Consider the following 21,522-nt stretch of genomic DNA (forward strand, 5'->3'; position numbering starts at 1 on the left):
TTATCTATATACACATATATAATGCTGCAGTGTCATACCAGGGTAGAACCACTACCTGGAGGTTAATGTGCTTAAGCAAACAAGCAGGTAAGTAGCAGCTCAGTAAAGAAACTACTGAAGTTTATTACTCAAGAAGACTGTTGCTCCTTCCCTCTTCCTGCTCCCAGACATTAAAGTGACTTGAATTTTGTCAGACCAGCTGTGTACATTTACAAATACTTAAAGTAACATGGATTGACAGAATGACATACTTCAGGAAGACTTTCTGCAGAGGATGCCAAAGATTATTTCAAAACTTACAACATTTATCAGACCACAGAATCCTAACATCCGTGTATTAACCCTTTAGCTAACCCCCCTCCACACCAACAAGTGTATTGAGTTCCCTTTTCAAAGCCTCCTCTTTTTTCCATCTTTTTACTTTGTCCAGAGAAAAGTGACAAAGGTTCCACAAAATTGATCCAGGTTCATGGCAACACCAATATCTCACCAGAAGGAAAACTAAGGATTCTTCCCCTATTTGTCCAAAAGGCATGTGAAACACTCAGTTATGCAAAACAAGCGACAACCTCCTCCCCTGGTGCAGAAACACCAAAACTTATGTAACTCTGCAACTAATCTTCGGTAATCTTGAGTGAGGCATTTAAATCCAGGGAATAAGCCTATTTTTTCCCAAGCTTATCAGTAGAACAAAAAAGAGAAGAAAAGGGAAGCAAAGTCCAGCCAGTGTTCTAAAATTTGTTTCATGTGAGCAGTGTCCTGACTTTCTTCGGGTAGCAAATTCTCCTGCAGTGCAATTTCCTATGCATGGCTGAAGAACATTAAAAGAAGAGCTGCTTCAGGGTTTGAATAGGACTCACAGCAGAGCCATGGCAATCGCTACCCTGGCTGTGTATCATTCCCTTGTTTTTGTCTGGTATGTTTTTGTAACTTATTCAATCTCACTCGTAAGAGCAGAAGACCGGCCGTCTGAAGTATTCCTTTATGGTAGGCAGTGGAAATATTTGACAGTTCTCAATCTGGTAAGCACATAGTATACTGTGGTACCAATCTGTCTATTTGTCTGTCTACCATCTGTGCCTCAAAACATATGCAGCTGGTGTATTTGCTGCTGTGATACTGCTTTCTTTTATGGTTTGTACCCCAAAGGAAACTATGTAGGTATCCACATTTGTGTTGTTTATGCATAAAATGTATACTGTAGCTAGTTGCCTCATTATAAAGAGACAAGTTAATTGGGAGAAGGAATGAAATGTAGAATATGTACAGGAAGGATGTACAGCTTTGAACCATGTTATCTAACCCTGGGAGTAGAACAGTTATCAAATATTATAAGTATATTCAGCATGCAGTAGTAGCTATGCAGTGCTAATTATAGTTCTTCCAATGGGATTTTACCTATTACAAAACAGACAAGCAGCAAAACAAAATAAGGGGAGGCACTAGCTAATCATTGCATGTACTTAATTACAAATTGTTTAGGGGGGAAACATTTTAAGTCACAAGGGCTAAAAAGAAATGCAGAAATATGTGCAATATTATCGCATGCATTTCAAGGAGTGTGATCAGTGGTTTGCTCTGTTTCTTAGAATTACATTAGGATATACTGACAATAATATATTTCTGCATCACACATTATTACTAATGGCACAGCATTACTAAGCGAATGAAAACATATGTCATGCTGCTCATGGGACAAAACTTGGTCCAAGTAACCAGCCCAAGTATCTGGGCTGCGACGTGAGGATTTCTATAGGTAGAATAGGGGCTTGTGGAGAGGATTCCAACTGAGCTGTTGCTTTGGAAATGGAACCATTTCAGGGATATTCGTTAGCCTTGAGGCTGACAAGAGAAATCCTTGCATTCCCTTTGTACCCAGCCTGTGGTGCATGGATTTGCAAAGCAGTGGAACCTCCAGACCTATCATGCCCATCCTTATCCCTAGAGGACCTCTGGATGATACTACTCTGGGAGTCACCACACAATAGAGGGCACAGTGGTCTACATTAAAGCAGCAGTGCCCAACCGCCAGGCTGTAAACCACTGGCTGCGGCAGCTCTGGTGACCGGTGCTTGGGCATGCTGCCTAGCATCTCCCTTCCTGCCAGTGTTGGAAGAGGTGTATCCTGCCCCCGCCTTTCAGCCAACCAGCACTAGGCAGCAGCAGGGTCTCCTCCTGGACATGGAAGAGTGGTTTGCTGTGTGATGGGAGGGCCACGTAGAGCCCGGCATGGCAGCTTTAGAACGACTGCAACGTGGGCAGCAACACTAAGCTGGGAGGCAGCATAGGGCTAGGCGAGAGGGGCCAGGCAGGCACTGGGGGTTTCGTGGGGCTAGGATAGTGCTGTGGGGCTCAGAGTAGGGGGAGCTAAGAGACAGGGGGCTCTGGGGAAAGGACTAATATTGGGGACTGGCAGCTGGCACTGGGGAGGGACTCTGGGGGGTTGGGTGCAGTAGGACTCTGGAAACAGGAGGCTGGCACTCGGGAATCTGGTGATGGGTGCTCTAAGGGGTGGAAGGGCTGGCACTGAGGTGTTTGGGACGGGGGCCTGGCACTGCAAATATGTAAATAAAAAGTTACTGGTTCATCAAAAGTTTGTGAATGGTCCACAGTATAAAAAAAGGCTGGGAACCTGTGCATTCAAGCCCTTTTTTAGCCTTGGCACTTCAGGGTAAGGATTTGTCTCTTCTGTGTCTGTGTGAATAATCAATGTGAATAGTTACTGCTGTGGCTACTAATAACCAGAAGCACGATCTACCCAGGGGCTCCTGGCTCACTGGATGGAAACAGGCTGTAGTCACCACCCTGGGACTTGCTTAGGAGCAGGAGAACATGTCAGAAGTTCTGCTCTGGGGCACTTGAGCTTTCTGCTCTGGGTGTGGGCATCAGCAAATAAAGACTAGGAGACTGTTCAGAGATTCTGCAGCCTTTTGAAATAGAACTATGGCTCCTCAAAGGATACTAAGAACTGTCTCTTGGAACTAAAGTTGGCTGAAAACATTCAGACCAGTTTTCTGTCAGAAAATGCTGATTCAATGGAATCGAAACATTCTGAGGGAACATGTTGATTCTGGTGGACGTTTAAAGTGAATCCAAGCAGGCAGGCAGACTGGTCAGTAGGCCAACTTGGTTTCCTGCCTGTGCCCCACCCCCTCTTCCCACAGTCAGCCGGCCAAGTGGTGAGCTCATCAGGCTGCCTGGGATCTCTAGCACCCCATCCAGTTGCCCAGGTTCCTAATAGCCAGCTTGCCAGCCTGGAAAAATATCACAACGTTTCCTTTTGGTCCTTCTGAAACAGACTTTTTTTTTTAAATGTCCATTTTGATCTCTGGCTTTTTGTTAAGATTTAGAATGAAAAAAAAAATCCAAAATTCAGAGTTGTCCATGCCACGGAAATCCTTGGTCCTGAACAGCTTGGCTTGGAAACACATACTTGCTTTTATGTCTGCTGCTCTTTTAGCAATTTCTCCACATTCACACCTACTGTGTGAGCCTCCAAAAAGCCAGATTCCAGCACTCACATACCACTTCAAATCCACCTACTCGCTATTTGTTGCAGTCAGAGCCCCTGAAAGGAGAAAGCATAGGGCAGTGTGGCACAAGAGGAGAACAAAAGCTCTAGTGTTCAATGTTAAAGATTTCCTTTCGTCCATTCCTGAATTGATAGAAGAGACTATTGGACAGATAAGAATAGTTTTACATCCATTATTGTGTGATATGAAACATACATACATTCTAAGTTCTTTGGGGCTCTTTTTGTTCTGTTTTTGTACCATGCCTCATACAACAGATCCTGGGTCCATGACTCAAGATCTTAGTTGCTACTTCCATATGTAAGGGGACTGTTACCCCTTACTAAAACTCTGTGGGAGTTTTTTGGTTTACCAGCTTCAGAAGGGGAAGGGTTCATGAGACTGACAGACCCCAGAGACAATGGAAAGCAGTCAACACTCCAGCTCAGCCTGACTGACAGGTTGTAAGTGGGGATTGTTCTGGCTCTGTCTCTGAACAAACAAGCTGTGTGCAGAAGAGGTCCTGCAAAGACAGAGAGCTGAAAGAGGAGTACAAGAAGAAGTCCTGCAGCGACAGAACCAGACACAGACAGGCCAAGCAGTGCAGACCCTGTGTTGAGCAGCAGACTGGCAGTGCTCAGAAAGCCAAAAGGAACAGAGAAGCAACACAAGGAACTGGAACTGGCCAAGCAGCACAGCCTGCAGCTGGATGTGGTGAGCTACTGGGACCTGCAAAGTGTGGGGAAAGGCTCTGGACTGGGAGAGGGGTCTGGCCACTTAGAGACTGAGGCTGTGTGGTCACTGCCAGTGCAAGCGTGTCCAGCCTGCAGCCCCTTGCAGCACATCCAGGGCTTCTAAGGAAGAGACTGTGAACTGTCCTTACACTCTGCAGACTGCTGCGTTGATGTCCCTGTGCTACAGAGCAGGGCTGTGTGTTCTCATTTAACCATTCTCATTGATTCTTATTCTATTCTCTTTAATCAGTTGATGTTTAATAAATTGTATTTGCTTTGAACCTTATGAAGTGATCACTGGGCCAAGAAGGCCTGCAGTGTAAAGAGAGCACCTCGGAGTGGGGACACCCTAACTCCTGCCCCTAGTGACTACAAGGTCAGGGATTAAGCCCCAGGAAACCTGGGCCCAGCCTTGTTGGGGTTTCAAGGGCTCTGCTACTCAGGAGAGTGGAGGGGGAGCCCTCAGGATCAGGGAGCCGTGGGGTAAAGGAAGTGGGAGCGGGTACTCAGATCCTTTCGCTGGTTCATTTCACCGGGGTGTATAGAAGCCAGGAAAGTTCCCCACAAGAGCGGGACCATTCCCCCGCTTACACATACAATGAATAATGCAGCATCCAGAATATGTTATTGCTACCAAATCTTTCCATTTATCACATAAAAAAAGGTTTGTTGCATACACACAAGATGAGTTCTTCATAAAGAATATCCCTCAATGCAGAACATCTGAATACAGAAATTTGCATTCACAAACACCCCTCCCAAATTTCATTCATTACATGGAGCACTCATTTGCATATGCAGCATTCTCATTTGCATTTCCTCTTCCTTTCCCCTTTGTGCAAGAGGGTTTGGCGCAAAAAAGTGCTGTGTAGACGGCTCCTTTTTGCGCAACAACCCCCTTTTGCACAAGAACCGTTCTTCCTCTAAAAAAATGAGGAAGAACAGCTCTTGTGCAAAGAGGCGCCATCTACGCAGCGCTTTTTTGTGCAAAAGGAAAAGGAAGAGGAAATGCGAATGAGAGCGCTGCATATGCAAAAGAGTGCTCCATTTGCATTTGCTCTTCTGCAAGAGGCTTGTGGTAGAGACGTAGCCCATGGCTACTGCAGCTCCAGCCAGCACAGTTGGGGGAAAGGTGCATATCCCCTGTCTGGGGCAAGTCCCAGTTTGTCTGCCTCCTGCGCTCCTCACCCAGAGTGAGGAATGCAACAAACTGTGCACTTTCCCTTGCTCCCTGACGAAGGGGAACAGCCAGCTCCCAGTATGGGAGGGAGCTTCAGTACCACTTATCTCCTCTAGGGGGGACCTGGGGATTGGGAAACTCAGCAATGGGGCAGTCCCAGCCAGCCCCTGTCAACTGCCTAATGATTCTGTCTCTTTTCTTTATTGGTTTTCTGAGAAGCAATCCCATCCCAGGCACATCCCATTGTCTTGGCACAACCAAATCCTTTCCTTAGGATAAGAGGAAGCTGCATACCCATTTTGGTGGTCTTAGCTCTTAATGTTTAGGAGGAGTTCTTGAACAAACAGACCAACAGACTCTGTCAAATATATGGTAGAGTAAACAAACGCCATGGGCACTATTTACGACTATCAGTTTGGGAATGAGATATAGTCACGTAGCCAGATGGTGTCTTTGAAAATGAACCACAGGAATAAATAGATGGAAATACTTGCTTTGATCTAATTAGGTGAATTTGATTTTTGCTGCTGATGCCTCCTTAGTTGATCCAATCTGTCGGGCCAAATTATATGCATATTGTTAATGAAACACATCCTGTCTGTCTGTACATAAGCAGTTCTAAAGCACTTATCACTGTGGCACTAAAAACAGTTTACAGAAAACATAAGTTTGTCTTGAAGGGCTAGTCAATTCCCCATCCTTCTCTGCAGGTTACTCATTGGATTCTTCTTTTCAGAATGTTTCTGTGCTTGTTTCTATTCCTGTTCTGGTGTGGGGTGCGGGGGAATACTCTGGGAAATCCCTTTGAACAACACCGGGCAGATTTATATACTGAGAGTAGCTGCAGTTGCAAGTGCCAGTATTGTGTGTGGAAAGTCATAGGGTCATTGGAAATAATTTCATCCTTTTGTATATTTTTAGTATGCTTTTACCTTTCTTAGAGCTGAGCTAGAGTGGCAAAATGTGGATTCATGTCCAGGAAGGAATTTTCCTGAGTTTGTGCAAGTTCAGATCTGGTGGTCAAGTCCATCTGTGTTCTATGGCACGGTGATATATTATAGAAGTACTTGTGATGACTCCATAATGAAGACTGTGCTCAGTTTTCCAGTTTTAAAGTGGGGTTAAAATTCTCTTGTTACACCTGAAAACAAAGGCCGGGTGTAATCCAAATGAAACCACTTCCCAGAGGGTATCTATGCAGGCACACAGAGCTCCTTTCACCGTTTACAGGACATTTGGGGGGGGGGGGGTGATCTACACTGCATTAAAAACCCACAGCTTCCCCATGCCAGCTCACTCGGGCTCACCAGGCTCAGGCTAAGAGGCTGTTTAACTGCAGTGTAGACATTTGGGCTCTGGCTGGAGCCTGGGCTTTAGGCAGAGGTGAAAGCAAACTACTGTGCTCTGGTGCACTGTTCTGGCAAGCAGGAGCTGGCTGGGGCACTCTGCTGCAGGAGGAGGTGGAGAGTTTACAGCTGGGCTCCTCTGGCTCTCCTGCAAGCTGTCATGCTAAGCAGCTGGCAGCCCAGCAGGTTAAAGGGGCCACTGGGGGCACATTCCCTCCCTGGTCCAGGACTGATCTATCCCCAAGAACCCTTTCCAGGGTGCCATTTAGGATGAGGGTGGGGCTTAAACTTCCTACCCGAGACTCACACTGGTATGCTCTTGCTGTTGTTCCCCTTCCTGTCACTCTCAGGGAGCGAGAGGACAACACACAGCGTGTCTGCCTGCATCCCTCTCCCTCCTGGCTGGGGAGGGCAGGGGGCAGAGGAGTGAATGACCCAAGCTGTGTGCTTTCCTCTCACTCCCTGACAGTGCCAAAGGGAAACAGTAAGCAGTGTTCTGGCAGAAATCCTGGGGCTGGGAGCTTCAGCCCCCCTGCCCTCCCTAAATAGCATCCTTGGTCTCCTGCACTTCCCCCGGATGCACACACACCAGTTCCCTGCCTTGTGCTGCTTCTCACAAACCCCCAACCCTAACTCCTGCACCCCTCACCCTCCCAACCCTTGTGCACTCCTGTGCCCCTCCTCCCAACCTCCTGCCCGGAAGCCCCCTGAACTCCATCCCACACATCTCTTATAGGTACTATCATATCATCACCCAACCCTCTGTCCTGAAACCCCCTCTAGGAGGGAGTGGGTGCAATACAATAGCACCTGTAAGAAATTAAAGTTACTTTCAGCTCTGGTTAGAACCCTCTGAGGTGGAGTGACCCAGAACACAGATTGCAGGCTGAGCCCAAATGTCTACATTGCATTTAAATAGCCCCTTAGCCCAAGCCCTGCATGCCCCAGTCAGCTGGCACAGGCCAGATATGGGTGTCTAGTTGCAATGTAGATGTACCCTATGGCATCAGGGCTTCTTTCCTGCACTCCTCTAAAGGTATGTGTACGCTTCAAGCTGGAGGCATCATTTCCAGTTTGAGGAGACTAGCTTTCATCAGACTACAGCACTAAAAACAGAGGTGTGAGTGGTGGCACAGACTAGGCATCCAAAGTTCTTAACTAGTCTCTTGGCCTGGATCATAGATGGAGTGGCTAGACCCTCTGCTGCTCATTGAATTGAGCCTACATCTCTATTTTTAGTGTTTGAGTTTGACCAGAGTTAGTGTAGATATGTCTCGTTGAGCAGAAATTTCGCCTCCAAATAAGGCTTAAGAGGGACTGAAGTATTCATAAGCCTCAGGCAGGCAGGCCTTCCGCACAAGAATGAGTCTCACCATCCTAAACTGACTAGCAAGATCACAATTCCTTTTCTGAGATGGGCGAGGACAATAGCTAGCTTTCCAAAGCCTATCGTTAGTTGCTCTTGCAATTTGAGAGTGCACACTCACTGTTAGCATGTCTCTATTTCTGTTCAACCAGGTATAAGATGGAATGTTATTTCAGTTTGGTGGTTAATTTCCTTGAACTGTTCATTTCTGTATTGTCACTGTTTTTGAAGACAAAGGGAGTGGGAAGAAATATAGAAGCTTGTGCAATATTATCTCATGCATTTCAAGAAGTGTTATCAGAATAAAGAAAAATGAATGGAAAGTTTTCAGCATGGAAGATATTATTGACTTCTTCTGTAAGCTACAGGGAAAAAATGCTAGACTGAGAACTTGGATATTTTGGGACCATCTGTTTCTTTTCCATCCAAATGTTTGTTTTAATTGATTTTAAGGAGGAAATGAAGTTTATTTCTGTTCCATGATTAATGTAGGGCTCACCATAAGAGCGGCAATCATACCCGTGTACTCTGGGAACTATGCCTCTCTCAAACAGGGAAAGCCTATGAGATGCTTTATTAACCATTAGTCATGATGCGTCACCAGACTTTCACTGTCATCATGTCACCCAGGTCATTTCATTGCCATTTGTCATGCTGTTTAAAGTATAGGGAGAAAGAACTGAATTGAATATTATAGCTGGCTCTGCAGCCTGTGGTATTTACAGCCAACTGCATACAGGAACAAAAACAATTCTTAAGCACCCAGCTCCCATGTGTGCACCTCAAGAAACAGGCTCCCAGGCCCTGATCTGACAAGGCGTGTAAACGTGCTTAACTTTAAGTATACATGGAGTGCTACTGAAGTTGGGCACATGCTTATGTGCTTTGCTGCTCTCAGTGCAGCACCTTGCAAGATGGAGCCCTTAAGAAAGAAAAATTGTACCCACAGTTATAGAGGCCATCCTTCATAAGAAAGATCTCAGAGTCAATGGTGAAAGACGTGCACATATTTAAAGGGCTATTTTTGTGTCTCAATCTAGAATGAACTTAGATGGTTACTATTTCTAGTTCTGGCATGGTCATTTTTAATGACAATTACATTAATCAGTCCGTAAGGCTCCTGTCCTTTTTTGGAGGAAGAATGGTCTTGGTGGTGTGTCACAGTCTATTTGCCAAGTGATCTGCATTTCACTCCCACATCTCCCACATATTCCTATGTGACCACCAAGGGCAAGTCTCTCAGTTTCTCGGTACCTCAGTTTCCCTGTCTTTTGTTTAAAGCTAATTGCCTGCCTGATAAGGATGTTGTGAAGAGTAAGTAATTAATATTTAAATACCCTTTGACATCCTAAGGTGGGTTGCGGGGGGAGAAAGTCATCCTGCTCCCCATCTTCTATTCTTCTTCTAAAACTTTATTTAGGGAAAAGTTCATTGAAGTACAAAACTGAAGACTGCTGACCTGAAATCCCACCACTTCTTCCCTTCTGTCAGACATCTGATAGTATAGCATTATCTGTGGAAGTGCTGTTCAAACACTGTCCTCTCCCAGCCTCACCTCTCCAGTCTCCCAAAGCAGTCATCAGTCCTAGCTCAGCTATCACAGGTACTCAAAATAAAAATCTGATTCAGGGTAAGATCATGGTCAAAGAGACATCATTCTGCATACCGGACAGTATCTTTCCATTTCAACAGTGCCTGCATTTGCAATAGGCAGTTTCCCAGCACAACAGTGGGACAATTTAGCCTTAAAAATACCATCAGTGATCAAGAGACCTGAGCTCAGGTTCAAAGTGGAGCACAGATTAGCAGTCAACGAGCAGCAAGCTCTTAATACGCTTCATCTTTACTTCTTCCTACTTTAATGCACCACGGTTCATTGTGTAGCACAATCAGTGGTTGAACAATGAAAAGCATTATTTTCAAATACAATTATTGGAGGATCAGTAGAAGAGAATACAGGTTATACATTATTTGCATACTATTATTGGACCAGCTATAAAGTCAGCTAATTACAAAAAAGAGCCAGAATTTGTTGGTTACATTTTTTGGTTACACCCCAGCTCTCACAGTTCTAAGGTCTTCTTTCTAGTTACTGAAATCCAGATCCTCAAAGGTATTGAGATAGCTAACTCCTGCCTAAAAACCTTTGAAGATCTAATTGTGAAGTCCTACTCTTGCATCCCCCTGAATTCAGCAGAAATAGGTTCAGAACCCAGTCCAAGACGATTCTTTTTTTGATGGCTTCTCTGTCTAATACCGTCCTATTTGAGTGTTTTGTTTGGGTTAAATGGTGTGATGTTGGCCTGACCTCCAACACATCACCAGACAGGAAGCACCATCGTGGCTAACCTGTGAGAATGCTTATAGCAGCTGCTTTGCAGGAATAGCCACAGATTTCTCCCCTCCCATCACCACTGTGGTACCTCGAGGTTAAAAATTAACATATTAATTGCAAAAAGGCCTATCTTTCAACATATCTTGCCACCTCCAGTCTGAATAAAGCTCACTCTTCACGCCACACTGTTCTGCTTGGGCCATTAAATGAGGTACTGTTAAAGTAATCTCCTGAACTACTGAGTTCAATCACTTTCAGTTAATAAGGAAAATTGAGCCAAAAGCTATTTCCCTGGTGCTGACTTGTAGTTCACCAACAAAACAGCTCCCTAAAGAGCAAGTATTGAGTTCATGCAGGAACATGCTAATTAAAGGTGGATGAAGATTCCTTCATTATCTGTAATTAATTTAGGTTTTGCAGGCTGTTTTCTATGGAGTCTCCTTCCTGGCTGATGTGCTGAGACTAATTAAGAAACTGCAAAGTGTTAAGTACATAATTTCCTGCAGAGACCTTCTCTTCAGTGTCCTGGCTTTCCCTGTGGCCACGGTAAGTAACCAGTGTCCATTATAATAATCAGATATATACATACACTCATACCAAATAGATACAGATATTACTAGAGAGCCTCATTTTGTCTTTTGAAAACAGTAGGAGTCCATATAAATGAAGAAACAATGTTTAAATCTAGCCCCAGATGTGAGGCCAGTTAGTGGTTTAATGTTGAATATGTTGCTTCGACATGGTGGTTTACAAGCCCCTCCTACAACTCAGACATAGGCACATGGAAAGCCAAGAAAATTAAAGGGCAGAAAGTGGACATTCTGCCAACCTTATACGAACAGAGTCACTGAAATTATCTACTGAAGTATCAGAGGGGTAGTCGTGTTAGTCTGAATCCGCAAGAACTATGAGAAGTCCTGTGGCACCTTTATGCTCCAATATATCTGTTAGTCTATAAGGTGCCAGAAGACTTCTTGTTGTTCCTACTGAAGTAGTTTCACCAAAAGGGCAAGATCTGCCTTAAGAGTCTTAAAAGGCAACAAATCCTCATATTATCTTCCCAGACAGCACAATGAAGTTAAACACAAAAGAGAAACAGACTTAAATGACATGACTTAGAGTAATCTACATCAGATTCTTTTTGGACTGTCTGTTCATATGTAGATATTTGTCTGCCAAATGGTTCTGCATAGAATGGGCCAGACTTGAACTAATGCAATACTCACATGAGTAAGTACAACTCAGCGTGAGAGGGACTGGCAGAAGCTGGTCTCCAGAGAGCTGAAGCTCATCTTTAACTGGGGCCACAAGCATTTCAGCCAGGTGACTCAAAAGAGGTCCTTCCTGTGACTGAGACTAAGCTACCGGGCTACTAGTCGTTCTTTGTGTGCCAGTTTCTTTAACCCAGCTGTCACATCTTCTGTGCACACGTCCGGGTATGTAACAGAAAAGGGTTGAACTCCAGGATGTACCTATCTGTAACCGGCCTGCACTATATTTAGTATTGACAATCCTCCCCACCTCTCATACCCTCAGTTTCCATAATATGGACAACTTGTGCTTAAAACATCAAACCAGGCCAAGAAAGTACAAATGAGCTTTCGGCTATCAGTAGCTGATACCGGGATTCATTTCTTACTCTTAAATCCTCCGGCTGTAAATCCTCCCCTGTTGGATCAGATAGACCCAAGATACAGCCTACTCCTGTACCTATAGCTTAGGAATGAAGCTTACAGACTTTACCGGCATGCCAAGATTTAAACAATCAGTCTTGCCACGATCTGCTTTTACTTTGTTATTGAGCAGAACAAATCCTTTGGCCTCATAACTAAGGCATAGGAACCTGGGACCATCCCAGATCCCACTGGCAACATAAGACTGGTTCAAGTCACGTGTTCCATGGAAATTTCAGTGTCAGCAGTTGCTAGAGTAGAGGAGAAGTTTCTTATGGATATACGCCCCAGCAGCCCGCTCAAGACTAGCTGCATCTTGCAGTACTGTCCCTTCTTTACTTTGTTATTTGTGTGATATGTCAGCTATTTTATCTCACATTTTTCCTGCAAACTGTTTTGCCTCTTAAAACAAAAAAACCTCTTTTGTTGCAGTTTGTGTTTATGTCCTTTTGGGTGCTGTATACATACAACCGAGAACTGGTTTACCCCAAGAGCCTGGATGGCATCATTCCAATGTGGCTAAATCATGCTATGGTGAGTAAAATGCCTGATTCGCACCTAAAGCCCACAGACTTTTGCAATGAATGTCCCACTGTTGCATTATTTATCTTTCCAAAAGAGTTTCACAGTTATTTTTTTCCTGCTGTCTATTTAAAGCATACGTTGAGCTGTATGTAATGGATGGGTGCATGTGCTAGAATTGCCTAAAGAAGCCTTTTAGCACATACAGGGAACGTCAGTGGATCATGGCTTGTCAAGCCCCTTAAAGATCAATGAAAAGATGTGTAATCATAAAAAGAAAACCATGTAGGTTACTGCAGTTCAAACAAGAAATTGTCTCTGTAAACAAAACGTTATGAAATACAAAATGATTTGAAATAAGTCTGAGCACTTGGTAATTTTTAAAAGGGGTGAAAGAATCAAAGAAAATCTGACAGCTCAATAGCTCATACACTAATGTGTGCATGGCACTGAATAGTGGAATTGAAATGATTGTTTACAGATTTCTATAAATATATTCCAGATCTCTCCTTCAATTGCCATAGCTGTTTTTATGATGTGTTGAACAATCACATACTTCTCATCAGTCAAGTGTAAGGATGCTGACAATAACATGGAAACCGTGGGTGGTTAGTAAGGTCATGGCAGCCTCCTGGGGGAAGGAAGGCAGGAAGGGGAGAGGTTTGATGCTAGTCCGAAACAGAGGAGCCAAAAAGTATGAAATCATAATACAGACGTCCCAGGCTTGTTTCTCTCAGGATTCCACTTTTTAAAGATTTGTCCAACTCCACAGCTTTGCAACACTGCAGTTGCTGACATCTTTGAAGCTAATGGAACTCCCCAGATATCTCTGCCACTTTCCACACAAATACTTGTGCTGTTCAGCATGAACATATGCATACATCACTTACCCGTGAGTGATATCCATGTGATAAATGGAAGCCAAGATGCACTTTTGACCCTATCACCTGCTCTCTGCCCACTAATCCAGCTTCACTGGGACTACGTCTAACATTCCAAACCTGTGAGCATATGCAAACAGCCACAATTTTTTTTTAAATTACGTCACGGAAAATTATTTCTTTTCTCCTTGAAATTACACAGATCTCAGGTTCAGCATTTTGGACCAGCAATAGGTCTACCTTAGTATATAATTAATTGCTAGATTTTGGAATTTTTTTTAATCTCAGTACATAGCTGGGATTATGCTCTTTCCAATATAGCATGGCCTAGGCAGATAGAGAGATGCTGGGACTTCCATTACAGATAGAAAAACTATTTGCAGAAGTCTCTAAAATGCATGTGTCATAATTTCCTCTCTCCTTCCCATGCCTGTACAGATGGACAAACAGTACAAAGGATACGACTGAAAGGGTTCAAAAAAATTGTAACAGTAAAATGTTTTCAAGCTCAATGAGATATCTATATTTATCCCCTTTGGTAAACATTCAGCATATACAGGATACCTGACAATTTTTGTGGTACCGAGGTTTTATTGGCATGATTTTGAGATGGATCCTAGTAACTCAAATCTTCCAAATGAGATGACTTACATCACCCTCTGCAAATAGCCTGCTGGAGATGAGTACAACATTCCAGACTCCGTTTAAAAATGATACCATCTTATAAGTGTAGTCAGAAAAGAACATAAATTAAATCGCAGTTCCCAAATCACGCTATGTTCAGGGCAGGTTCAGATCCCACATACGTGAGAAGAAAGAACCGTGTTTTCTCTTTGTCAGAACAGAATCTGGTTACTGAGTCTGAATAAATGACTGCTTCTAGTTCATCTATGACAAGCTTCCTCCTGGTCCTCATGGAAGCAGTTCCTGAAAACACACCTATTTTAGGAAACATTCCAGCTACTGCACAATGATCAGCCAACCTCTTGGTGACTGTCTGCAAACCAGCTGCCTGTAATATAATGAGCCATTATATAAATGATTAATACTATTAGCAGTGCTGCCAAGTTGTGGGAGGAGCATGGGGGAAGTTTCCGTCCCGTAACTGTAGAATCCAAGATGTCTGCTAGAAGTGAATTAAGAGCTCTGAAAAGATCATTGTCACTGAAGGGCTGGGGGAGAAGGGGCAGAGAATCTAAATGAGAGTTATAAATGCTATCAGCATGTAAATAAGGTTTTTAAATAGCCAAGGGCATTTCTTCCTTTTGATCCAAGATGTCCGTTGTAAATACTGTGAATCTGGGGAACTGCCAGATATTTAAAGGAACAGCACTTTAAATGTCAATTGTCAGGGAAAATTTGATAAGGGGGTGTTTCCTCTACCCAGTGAACTCCGCTATATTTCATAGCTCAAAGGTTAGCAAAAGTTCATATTGACTGGCACAATATCTAGCTGGCTACAGGGGGACAGTTTTGCAAAGTGGCTGCGTGTCTTAGAGATACATCAGTTGCTAGCAGCTGTACCTGGCATTGCTCAGGTCTTTAACTGAAGTAATTTTTGGAGGTTTTTTTTGAATAAATGAAAAATGTACATGCTTTATTTCCAAGATTGAATATTTTAAAAATGAAGGAAAATCAAGGCTGGAGTGAGGGCTCGGGGGTAAGGAGAGGCAGAGGGTTAGGGGGTGCTGGGCGTGAGGGCCAGGGAAAGGAGGTGCAGGACTCAGGGCAGGGAGCTCAGGACTGGAGGCTGGGAGATGGGGCGGGGCGGGGAGGGGAAAGACTAACTGAGGCCTCCTATGGCAGTGAGGATGGCACTGCTATGGCAGCAACTCCCTCCCAGGGGGTTGTGGCAGTGCTCCCCGCCAGTGATCCTCCCGAGAAGCTGGGGCTGTGCTCCCTGGAGGGTGACTCCTCCAGGAGGGAGGAATCAGGGTCTGTGCACTTGTCAGGTGGAGGTTGGGACTCTCCCAGGCCTGAAGCTTATCTGGGGGAGGGTCAGCTTCAGTGGCTTCAGGAGGGTCCTTGTTTGTGGCAGTGGCCATCCTGTCCTGCAGTCTGTTGCGGGGGACAGCACTCTGTGAGCCTGAAGACTGTCTGCGGGAAGTGGGGAGTGAAGAGGCTTCGTGGGCTGCCCACTCCTCCAGCTCCCCCCCCCCACACACAGCCTGCAGGCTGTCTGGGGAGGGGTCAATATCCTGGGGCTGCGCCTGCCTCCAGATGCCTTCCCTGCTGCCCGCAAGCTGTCTGGAGAGGGGTAGCCTCCAGAGGCTTCCACCACACACCTGCCTTTGCTCCAGCAGCCCTCCTCCCCCCCCCCCCACTGCCTGCAGGCTGTGTGCATAGGGGCCAGGTTCTGGAGGCTGACCCCTCCTTCAGTGAGTTCCCCCCCATGTCCTGTGGTCTCTCCCCCAAGGGGAAGGGTGGCTCCAAGTTTGGGGCAGAGGGCTCCTTACCTGGTCTGGAGGAAGGTAAGATAGCAGAGCTCCAGCCATCCTAGCTATGGGTATGTCTACACTACCACCCTAGTTCGAACTAGGGTGGTAATGTAGGCAACCAGAGTTGCAAATGAAGCCTGGCGCCGCCATTTTTAAATGTCTGCTAGTGCGGAAATGGAAAATTTTCATTTTGAAAAATGAAGAGTGGTTGGAAATCAAATTTTGTTATGCAGATTTATGGTGCTACAGAGAGGCCCAGCGGAGACTGTGCTGCATTGGGAGACAGGCAAGCCAAGTTCTGGTCTTGGCTTTCCTATTGAGCCTTATGCAATTCATTTTCTGTGTGCCTCAGTTTCTCCATCTGTAAAATGGATGTAATTATGCTTGCCCATCTTTATAAAGAGTTTTGAGATCTATGGATAAAAGCTATTAAATCACTCCTAAGTACTATTATTTTACCTGAGCTCAAATTTTTGGGTGGAGGGTGGCTCAGGGAAAAGCCATTTTGACTCATTCTTTCCTGGTGTTCTGTTTTCAAACTGTATCTGGATACTCCCTCAAAAAGCCACTCCCTTCTATGTACAGTTTGAACTGAATCACTTGTATATATTATTCATTTTAATTGCAGTTGAGAACAACACTGAATTTTTAAGAGGCTGACAGGATTGACAGTTAAACAAAAAGGAGAATTGTGGGTCATTCAGAATCAGTAGTTTGCGTCAAAAGCAAGAAAATAGGCAACTATTAATTGAGTTGCATTGGAAACAACCATAAACAGACATGTTTTTCTTCTTTATTAGATATTTTCTTTTAGTCTGCAACACATTATCCTTTTCAATTTAATTTAATATTTTATTCTTTTCAGCTATAGACAAGTTTTGGTTTAACAATACCTTAGCCTGAATTATTTGCATGTATTTGTCATATGGCAACTCTTACAAGCCTCAATAAAGATCAGGGCCCCATTGTGCTAGGCACGGTACTGATACCACAAAAAGTCATCGGCATGTGTCAACACCCCCTCATTTTTTTTGTTTAAAATGGGGATTTTTTCAACTTTAAATGGCAAGTGTGGACATACCCTGAGGACAATTTATGCCAGTATGGTTTAGTTTTGTATGGGAAGGAGGAGTATGCAATTCTGCTATAATCACTACTAGATTCCTGGGCAGCACTGAGGGTTGAGTGGGAGAGACTAGCACCTAGCCCTGCCTCTTCTACCAGAGGCCCTATCCCTTACAGGGGCCAGAGCAGAGCCTCCTGCCCCCCAATCTTGCTCAGGACCTGGTGAAGTCTGTTGCCAGTCCTGGCTCACTGCATTCCATTCAGGACTGCTATTTTTCAAAAGACTATATTTACTCATAAGCTATATCCTTGGGCATTTTCAGCCACATCCCTGACCATCTTATACAATTTCTCCTGCATTTATATTAAACATTTAATAGCTCCTTTAAATATGCAAAAAGATAAACCTTTCAATTTGCTTGCATTTCCAACTATCCTGGTTTTAAACCCTCTGGCAGCTATGGACATTTAGAGGTTTCCCTTTATATTCATTTGTTAGCAGAAAAGAAGAATATCACTATGAGGGTTATGGTGCATTAAACTAACTGCCACACACATTTGGGTGCTATGATGCTTGATTTTCCCCAGTGCTCTATACAGTTTGTTTCCATTTTTGTTGGTATTACCCCATTTACTCAGAGAGAGAGAGGGTATGTCTACACTAGAAAGTTAGTTCGAACTAACGGACGTTAGTTCGAACTAACTTTCCTATGCGCTACACTAGCGCTCCGCTAGTTCGAATTTGAATCGAACTAGCGGAGCGCTTAGTTCGAACTAGGTAAACCTCATTTTACGAGGACTAACGCCTAGTTCGAACTAGCTAGTTCGAACTAAGGGCTGTGTAGCCCTTTAGTTCGAACTAGTGGGAGGCTAGCCCTCCCCAGGTTTCCCTGGTGGCCACTCTGGCCAACACCAGGGAAACTCTATGCCCCCCTCCCGGCCCCGGACCCCTTAAAGGGGCACGGGCTGGCTACGGTGCCCGTGCCAGGTGCAAGCCTGCCAGCACCCAGCTAGCAGACCCTGCACCTGGCACGGCACAGAGCCACCCACCCGATGCCCCCCAGCCCACCCCCTCTTGCCGGGACCAGGCTGGCGGCTCCCGGGAGCTTGCCCTGGACCGCAAGAGGCGGGCACCTTCCTGGGCTAGTGCGGACATCGTGGACCTCGTCCACGATCTCCGCACTAGGCACAGGAAAGTGGCCGGCTAGGGCAGGAGAGCTGCCAGCCTGGCCACCCAGGACCAGGTGTGCATGAAAATCAAGGGGGTCCACTGAGACCCCCGACACTGAGCCCTGAGCTTACAATGGCCGTACTGGGTCAGACCAAAGGTCCATCTAGCCCAGTAGCCTGTCTGCCAACAGCGGCCAACCCTAGGGACCCTGGAGGGGATGGACCGAAGACAATGACCAAGCCATTTGTCTCGTGCCATCCCTCTCCAGCCTTCCACAAACTTTGGGCAGGGACACCACTCCTACCCTCTGGCTAATAGGACTCCATGGACCCAACCTCCATGACTTGATCTCACTTCCCTTTAAACTCTGTTCTAGTTCTAGCCTTCACAGCCTCCTGCAGCAAGGAGTTCCACAGGTTAACTATTTGCTTTGTCAAGAACAACTTTCTCTTACTAGTTTGAAGCCTGCTACCCATTCCTTTCCTTTGGTGTCCTCTAGTCCTTCTTTATGGGAACTCATGAAGAACTTTTCTGAATGCACCCTCTCCACCCAACCCCTGCTTTTAGAGACCTCTATCCTGTCCCTCCTCCGTCTCCTCTTTTCTAAGCTGAACAGTCCCAGTCTCTGTAGCCTCTCTTCATCTGGGACCTGTTCCCAACCCCTGATCATGTTAGTTGCCCTCCCCTCTCCCAGCCTTTCTCTTCCCCTCTCCCACCTCCTTTTCCCAGTCTCCCCCAGTTTTTTTCAATAAAGACAGAGTCAATGTTGGAAGAAACGTTATCTTTATTTTGTACATCAATAAGAAGGGGGGCTAGGGAAGGGCAAGTGGAAGGAGGTGAGGGAGGAATGGGGTACGAGCCCCCGATGGGGAGGACTGGGCTGGCTCTGCGGGCTTCTGGGGGTGGAAGCTCTCCTGCAGCCCCCCAATTACTCCCTCTCCCCAGATGGCAGCCTGCGGCAAGTGCAGCCGGGCTGATGGCCGAGTGGTGTGATGTGCCCAGTGTGGGCACTCAGGGCACTCCAAGCCAGAACTTCTTTGCAAGCGGGGCACCCCTTAGAACTGTGTGTCCGGGGTGGGGGTCGGGACCCTTTAAGCGCAGCCCTCGGCTAGCCTGAGACAGTATCTCCATGCTCTAAGTCCTCCTTTTATGCCCTGCCGGCACTGCTTCCGGCCAACATTAAGCCCTGTTCAGAGTCCACTCAATGTGGACTTACTAGTTCGAACTAGCAAAACGCTAGTTCGAACTAGTTTTTAGTTCTAGATGCGTTAGTTCGAACTAGCTTAGTTCGAATTAACTAATTCGAACTAAGTTAGTTCGAACTAGCGCTGTAGTGTAGACGTACCCAGAGAGAGCATTTGTTTCATTAATGAATGTTATGGCACAGAATCCTCCTTGATGTCTGTTATTCCAGAATGCACAAGTGCAAGCTCCCTAGCCCCGTCCCTCTTACTGGACAGCTGGAGACAAAATTCCGCGTTGGAAGATTATATCATTTCAGTCTCATGTCAGCTCCAAAGGCAATATGAACGTCACCTACTTACGTGTGTACTTCATTTCTGAGCAAAATATTATTCGGATGTTGGCTCCAAAACACACTCAAATGGTCTTATAACAAGAATTACACTATTCTACAAGGTCCACATTTTCAAAGAAATGCACACATGCAAAACTGTGTGCACTATTGCTACAAATTCCCTCAAACAGCACACAAGATATTTGCATATACAACTATAGTGACGCATGCACTCATGATAACGATGCAAACAAATTACATATGTGCGTTTCTGAAAATGTGGGACTCGCATGGCTTCCTTCATTCTTTCGTGGTGAGCACCACGAGAGCTGGAAAGGGAGAAAACAAGTCTGGTATGTTTTCTGATATGTTAAAGGCATGATGAAATTTGACATGTGATAAGATTAAACTCGAACAACAGTTCCTCGGTTGTGTGCACGCCTGTCTACAATAGCAGAACTTTTTGTATCTCCTGCATATATATGTGTATATGATGACAGATGCAGACTAGCTGGCTGTCACGCACTGTGATGGAGGGGCTTAGGTGAACGGCTTTCTCTTCTCCGAGTTAAAAAAAGCCCAAAACCTAACAGGAAGGCACCTGGGGTCAAATACAGCTTGCTAGAAGCTCCAGATTAGTTACCTGCAGCCAATTAAGGCCTGTGGTGCTGCTTTAAAAAGCCTCCCCCAGGCTAGGAAGGGGAAGGAAAAGAGCACAGGACAGGGAGGAGGAAGTGCTATGTGCAGGAGCTGTGCAGGTGTGAGCGGAGAAGTGACGAGTAGGTACCAAAGGAAAGGTACTGGGATCATTTGGGGAAGTGACCCAGGGAACAGCTGCTAGATTGCAAGTGGCAGTAACTCTGCCTGTTGCAGCTGCCTTAGGATCCCTGGGCCAGAACCCAGAATAGTGGGCGGGCCCCAATTCCCTCCCAACATCTCAACCTCTGCCTCGAGAAGGGAGATCAGGACTCCAGAAGGGATTTTACGCCCAAATTATGAACTAACTGGTGATAAGTATGGCTCACTAGGCTGTGGCTTCTGCCTCTAGTAAAGAGAAAGAGGTCACATGGAAGGTCACAGCAAGCCTCTGAGGCTAACAGTAACTGCCAATAGCATGAGTCAAATGGGGAATAGCTGGAGCTTTGCCACAGTATGTACACCCCCCCATCCTCCCCCCACACGGATACTAATTTTGTTTACTGGCACTGCACTGCAGTTCCAGACTGCAGAGAAAATTACATCATAAAATAATAATAAATAATTCTGAGAGCAGAACCTCATTTATCAAAGCCTTTAAACCCAGGTATTTTATTATTCAAATATGAAACAATAAAAAGAACTGTGCAGTTTCATGCTAATAAAAGCGGAGAATGGAAAGAAGGAAAAAATAAGGACAAACAACAAGTAAAACAGCAAGAGAAAAATCTGAAGGAATACAACAACAAAGAGTACATCAAATGAGGAAGCTTGCGCCACCAAGGGGCCAAGAAGAGGGAAAGAGAACAGGGATGTAGAAAAGCACTGGGAATAGTAAAACTACACAAAAATGGGGATGGTTAGAGGGGCTGTTTGGTATCATCCTGAGTCGTAACTACCTAATTTGGTGCCTGAGGCAAGACTGTCCTCAGCGCGGGCAGGGATGCTGAGGTGGTGCAAGGCATGAGCGAAGACAGTGTAGGAGCGGTCTTTTCTGCACCCCCTCAGCTATGCGCCCGAGGCAAGTGTCTCACTTGCCTCGCCCTTGTTACAGCCCTGGTATCATCATACAAGGATACAGTTGTGC

At 45.3% G+C, this 21,522-nt stretch overlaps 1 protein-coding gene across 1 annotated transcript in view; it reads left to right on the forward strand.

Annotated features, from left to right (window-relative positions):
* The first annotated feature begins 609 nt into the window (after positions 1-609).
* Positions 610-21,522, forward strand: part of ADTRP (androgen dependent TFPI regulating protein) — a 53,782-nt gene continuing 32,869 nt past the window's right edge. The window contains exons 1-3 of the mRNA XM_006138772.4: positions 610-1,022; positions 10,885-11,019; positions 12,579-12,680. Of these exons, the coding sequence (XP_006138834.1) occupies positions 870-1,022; positions 10,885-11,019; positions 12,579-12,680 (390 nt within the window). The 5' untranslated portion in view covers positions 610-869. The remainder of the gene's footprint in view (positions 1,023-10,884; positions 11,020-12,578; positions 12,681-21,522) is intronic.

This window comes from Pelodiscus sinensis, chromosome 2 (genome assembly GCF_049634645.1).
Source record: "Pelodiscus sinensis isolate JC-2024 chromosome 2, ASM4963464v1, whole genome shotgun sequence".
In the NCBI taxonomy this organism is placed as follows: Eukaryota; Metazoa; Chordata; order Testudines; family Trionychidae; genus Pelodiscus; species Pelodiscus sinensis.